The 5,835-nt window shown below is 46.6% G+C and overlaps 1 protein-coding gene across 1 annotated transcript; it reads right to left on the reverse strand.

Annotated features, from left to right (window-relative positions):
• Positions 1 to 2,454: 2,454 nt before the first annotated feature.
• On the reverse strand, positions 2,455 to 4,413 carry PJA1 (praja ring finger ubiquitin ligase 1; the record flags this gene model as incomplete). The annotated part of the gene is made up of 2 exons (XM_080719158.1): positions 2,455 to 3,553; positions 4,121 to 4,413. The coding sequence occupies 2 exons, from the start codon at positions 4,411 to 4,413 to the stop codon at positions 2,455 to 2,457; spliced, it is 1,392 nt and encodes a 463-aa protein (XP_080575284.1).
• Positions 4,414 to 5,835: the final 1,422 nt, after the last annotated feature.

A 5,835-nucleotide genomic window follows, 5' to 3' on the forward strand; every position in this document is an offset into this window, starting at 1 on the left:
GATTACTATTATAAACGTGTACCACCATACCAGGTTTAAGGTTACATTTTATATTAAGGCTGTAAATACTGTTCCATATTAGTTTTTAACCTAACATTATGTCTTGGAGGGCTTTCTTCATTAGTACTTGATTCAACTTATAATTGTTGTATAACATTAACTTCATACAACAAAGGTACCCAAGTTGGAGGCAAGGTCAAGGGCCACTTACCTGTTGATAGCTATCCAAACTGCTTTCGAAAAAGGCTGCCGCCGTTTACAAGCAAGTGCTTGAGTCTTCTCATTTCTTCTCTTTCTAGCCCAAACTAGATATGATCAGGAGAAAACAGTTGCTTCCTGATGGGCACAGCATGTTCCACTGGTGTGTTTACATGTTGCTGATTCCTAATGAGGGAGAACGCTAATACTACCCAGGTTGGTGGCACTGGGAGGTGACTGGCTCTCATAAACTGTTGGTAAGAGCATAAATTAGTACAGTCCCATGGAAAAGCAATCTGGCAATATCTAGTTGTTGTGAAGATACTCAAACCCAGGGTCGCTGACCTTTCATTCCCATGTACTTACTCCCAGAGAAACTCACACCTGTGTACAAAGGGACAGCTTTCTCATATGTTCATTGCCACAAAATGTTGGTGAGAACCTAAATGTCTACCCACCATAAATTGGATCAATAAATTGTGGTAATTCATAAACTGAATATTTCATATACAGTCGTTAGAAATGCCTGAACTAGATCTACATCTATCAAAATGGCTTAAGTCTCATTGCCGGGTATGGTGTTGCATACCTGTAATCCCAGCACTTGAGAGGCTGAGACAGGAAGATCACAGGTTCGAAGCCAGCCTCAGCAACTTACTGAGACCCTGCCTCAAAATAAAAAAAGGGCTGGGGATATAATCCAAAGTAGAATGCAGAATGCCCCTGGATTCAATCCCTAGTACCAAAATAGTAATAATAATATATAGTAATAATAATAATAATAGTAATGTTGAGTAAAAACAATTCAAGTTGCAAAGTGAGAACACACATTCTATCAATTATGTCCATTTAAAAACATACCCTATTGGGCCAGGCATGGTGGCACACACTTGTATTCCCAGTACTTGGGAAGTTGAGATAGGAAGATCATGGTTCGCAGACAGCCTCAGCTACTTAGTGAGGTCCTCCGCAACTTAGTCAGACCCTGTTTCAAAATAAAGAATGAAAAATAGGACTGAGGGTATAGCTCGGAGGCTGAGTGCTCTTGAGTTCCATCCCCAGTAAAAAATACTCTACTGGTTATAGATTTATACACAAATACCCATATATACATATACATACACATACACACATACTTGCATATACAACTACAGACACCGATGAGAACACACCATTTCCTGAATAGTGCTTACCTGTGTGTAGAGGGTTAAAGACAAATATTGTGGGATAAGGAACTTCAACTGTGCCTGAAATTTTTCTTTATTGGAGGGAAAGAAGGGAGAGTGATCTCAAGCAAATATGGCCAAACGTTAAAAGCCTGTTCACTGTGTGTAGGTGGCTACCTCTATTTCCATATAGCACCTTTCTGGTACACATTTTCCTATCCCTATCTGTGTCACTATGTGAAGGTACATAATTGACACATAGCTCTATTTTTTAACCCATCCCCTCTGAGAGTATCTAGTTTTCATAAAGGTGACTTTAACTCATTCATCCCCATGCTGTTTGAATTTATTCCTACCATTGTGTTCTGTATTTTTTACATGATTTCTCATTGTGGCTTTTCTTTCCTTCTTTCTGTACTTGACCTTTCCGCTACAGTAGTTAGACAAGTATACCCTTTATTCTACTTTTAAAAAGTCATTATCTTCATCTTTTTCTCTTTTGGAGTCAGCATGCCCAGTGAACACTAAAGTGTCCTCCTGTTAGGAGCACCAAAAAACTACTTTTGATGCAAATACAATGGATCGACTCTAAAGGGACCTGGTACCATTTCAGACAAAACCAAACAATTCTCTTATACCATGTAAAATCAAAAGAAGAACTTTAATAAGCTTTTACGGCATTGCAATTACAGGTACATTAACCCAGAACATGCAACGAAAATGATTTTGCCTTTCAAACAGATTGACAAGATAAACTTGACATTACAATGAACAGCAACATACTCTACTGAAGAAAACAAATGCCATTTTATTTCAATTTTGGGGTTAGAAAATGAATGTTCTTGCTGGAATCTCAAGTAGCATTTAGAAAGTTTAGTTCTCCCTTTCTAACCTCTAGCAGATAGTATGATTTTTAATGCAATTGTACACAACTGTTTGTTTTCACAGTGGGAAAAAAATCACAAGGAATCAACAGGTTTAGTCTAATTGACCGATTGGTTTCATCGCCGTTGTTACTTTTGAGAGGGCTCCTGCAGTATTGTGGGTTTTGGATGGGGAAAATCAGACCAGGAGTAAACAACCTTGGTCTTTAGAGTGGCGGGGGGAACATGCAGCGGCACACGGGGCAGGTGCCTGACTTCTGAAGCCAGATGGACACGCATGGCTTGTGGAAGTAGTGGTGGCAGGGCAGCTCGGTCGCCACCTCTCCCTTCACATATTCACTGCAGCAGATGGGGCAGCACATCTCCTGCCCGACTGCACCGTGATCTTCAGTGACCAGAATCTCGGGAAGCGCGTCGATGCTCTCCTTGCTTGCTGGTGGGTTGGCCACCTCGACATCCACTGCAAGAGACTCCAAGTGCGCAAGCGCAGTCTCCATCGCCTGGGCTAGGCGCTCTTCAAGGGCCATGTAAGTGAGGAACTGAGGATCCACGTAGGAAATGGCTTCGGCTACTCCGAGGCCATCTGCGAATCCATCAAAGAGGCTCCAGTCCACTTCAAGGTCTTCGCTCACACTTGAGTCATCTTCGAGGTTGTTGTTACCATCCAGCATGAAGACCCCAGGCTGCATCAACCCCTGCCTAGAATCATTATCACCCTCGCTGCTGCTCTCACGCTCATTGTAATGGAGCCACGGAATCTCTCCATCTTCCAGGGATGTCTGCTCATCTTCCTGAAGGGATGGTTCTCGAACTTCCTCAAGATAGCTGCTGCTGTCGCTACTGGCACTGGCACCGGCACCGGCACCGGCACCAGCACCGGCACCAGCCATGTTGGTGGCTCCAGCAGCTGGACCAGGGATGGCGCTGGAGGTGCTTACTCTAGCTTGCACGGCTTCTCGTTCTTCCTTTCCCGGAAGAGTCTCCCAACTTTCTCCACTGGAGGATGGGGTTTGCTCTCGACTTCGGTACTTCTTGCGCAGAGCAGCAATCCACTCCTTGTCACTGTCAGAGTCTTCATCGCAGTATTTGTAGTAATCGTCATTGTACGTCCAGAAGTCAGTATCGACCATGGTTCGACGCCGTCTTGGCACCTTCTCGGGTTTCACTTTGCCATTCCTTGGGTTCCTGTTGTCTTCAAAGTACTTTGGCTCAGGGTAGCTGCTGGTACTCACACCTCTGCCTCTCCTTGCGAGGCCATCCAAGTGGCCTTCATCCACAGTGGCAGCATCCCTCCACCTGGAAGTACTGTGTGGCATATCGTCATCATCATCAGTATCAAAAAATATTTTTGGTTTCACGCAGTTTGGACTGGCCAGATTTCGGACTTTTGGCCTTACCACTGGTTCCTCTGCACTCTTTGGGGTGTTTTCCCCACCACCACAAATACTTACAGGAGCCCTACCACGGCGCACAGGTAAATTCTGCCCCTGTCTCTCCCTCTCCAAGCTGCCACCATTTGTGGTCACCTTGTCTTCAGCAGAAGACATCAGCGAGGCCACTCTATTTTGCTTCAGGAATTCAGCTCTGCTAACAGAACATCTTGCTGCAGGGGCTGGGTCTAAATTGTCCCCCTCGTCTGTCACATCGCGGTTAAAATTAGAGAAGCGGGGAGGCACCCCTGCCAGGGATCTGGCCTCTTTCTCTGGGTCATACAGCTTATCATCCTTAAACTTGCCAGCTTTTCCTCTCACTGGCGGTCGCTCAACAGGCCCAGCCCCCTCCTCCTCACTATCGTCTGCCCCAAAAGTGTCAATATGTCCATAAGCAATTCCTCTTCTGCCACCCGAGGCCCTGTACTCTCTCGGCGGGTACCTGGAATAGTCCTCATTATCAACATTCAGGCTGGTTCCCGAGTTCTCACTGTCGTCCCAACTACGTCGGGTGATGGAAAATGGCGAACGGCTCCTCTTGGTGGTTTGACTGGGGGCTGATCTGTGCATTGGGACTTCTGATGCCGTCTTTCTCTGGCTGGCAATCCTTTCCTGCTGGCTCATGGATGGCCTGAAACTGACATAAGCATGCCTCCTTCCATACCTCCTGCCTGTATTGGATTGATACCCTCCTGCTGGTTTGGGCCATACAGGCTTGCTAGATTCCTGACCCATTGCTCTGGCTCAGGAGGGTTTCCAATACAGCTGGGACTCAGGTGGAAAGGTTCCTGCTCACTGTACACGTTGGTGAGCTAGGAAAGTCAAATCAGTTCAAAATAAAGGAGCAGGGAGATCTATTTTCACTTCAGCAGGCAGGTAACAGAAGGGACAGGGGGCCTTTAAACTTAGTTTCACTTTCTTCTAAGGCTTGGAGGAGCATTCCACTGACTGTCAGGTGTAGACCTGGAACACATTTTTAATGTTGGCAAAAGAATTAAAAATTGGGTTTGCATGAAAGTCAGACTTAGGGGAGAAGGTGACAGAAGGGGTGGTGACTGCACACTGAGAAGGTGGGTGAAGTACTATGGAACTGTGCCAACATAGAAGAGGAAAGGCTGTTGTGGGGTTTTAATGGGGTGTTTGTTTCTCTGAGTTCTGCAGACAGAGGGGAAATGCAAATTGGAATCTAGTGGAAAAATATAGATCACTGAGTGTACCTGAGCACCTGCATTGCTCTCAGGCGGGGGATAGGTGGAAGGGGGGCCAGCCATCCCACAATGGAGGAATGTCTCTATGGGAAAGGGGTGAAGGGGTGTGTTAAAATGAGACCCATCCTGGAGGTGTGTGGGAGTTTGTGTGTGTGTAGGGGAGTGTTTGTGTGTCTGTACATGTGGCAGCTGGAACTGTGTAAGGAAGCCTGCATTTATGCATCTATGTGTATGTCACAGACAGGGAAGGGCATGATGGCAATGGAGAAGAGGGTGTGTGTGTGTGTGTGTGTGTGTGTGTGTGAGAGAGAGAGAGAGAGAGAGAGAGAGAGAGAGAGAGAGAGAGGGAGATCATCAAAATGGAGAGTGACAACAGTGAGAAAATACAGATGGAAAGGAGGCCAGCAATCAAAGAACGGCTGCTTGTGTGAATACAGCAAGAGGGAAGAAGGATGGTGTCACCAAGAGGGATTTCTAGGAGGGTGTGAGAGCTCACAGCAGGGACCAGTAAAGAAGGCTGTGTGATTTAAGTGGCAGATGAGAGCGGGAAGGACAGCACAGCATGTGAGGTGTGTGTGTGTCAGTGGCCAGCAGTGAAGGCTGTTCTTATGTGTGTTCGTAGCAGGCAGGGAGGAGAGTAGTCCCGTGTGTGTGTGTGTGTGTGTGTGTGTATGTGTGTGTGTGTGTGTGTGTGTGTGTGTGTGTGTGTACATACGCATGCACGCATGCAAAAGCACACAGAGATGGGAGGGGCGGGATCTTAAGGTGTGTATGTAGTAGGGGGTAAGGGGAGGGGAAGGCAGCAGAGGGTCTGAGGCCATGTGTGCATGCGCACACGTGTGTGGGGGAAAGCATTGGAGGGTGTATGAGGGTGTGCTCGTGTCTGCGCATGCGCAGGGGAAGAAACCCCCCCCTCCCTGGAACCTTAAAGATGGAGGGGCAGGGAGGG

Source organism: Muscardinus avellanarius (genome assembly GCF_963383645.1).
Source record: "Muscardinus avellanarius genome assembly, chromosome: X".
Taxonomy (NCBI): domain Eukaryota; kingdom Metazoa; phylum Chordata; class Mammalia; order Rodentia; family Gliridae; genus Muscardinus; species Muscardinus avellanarius.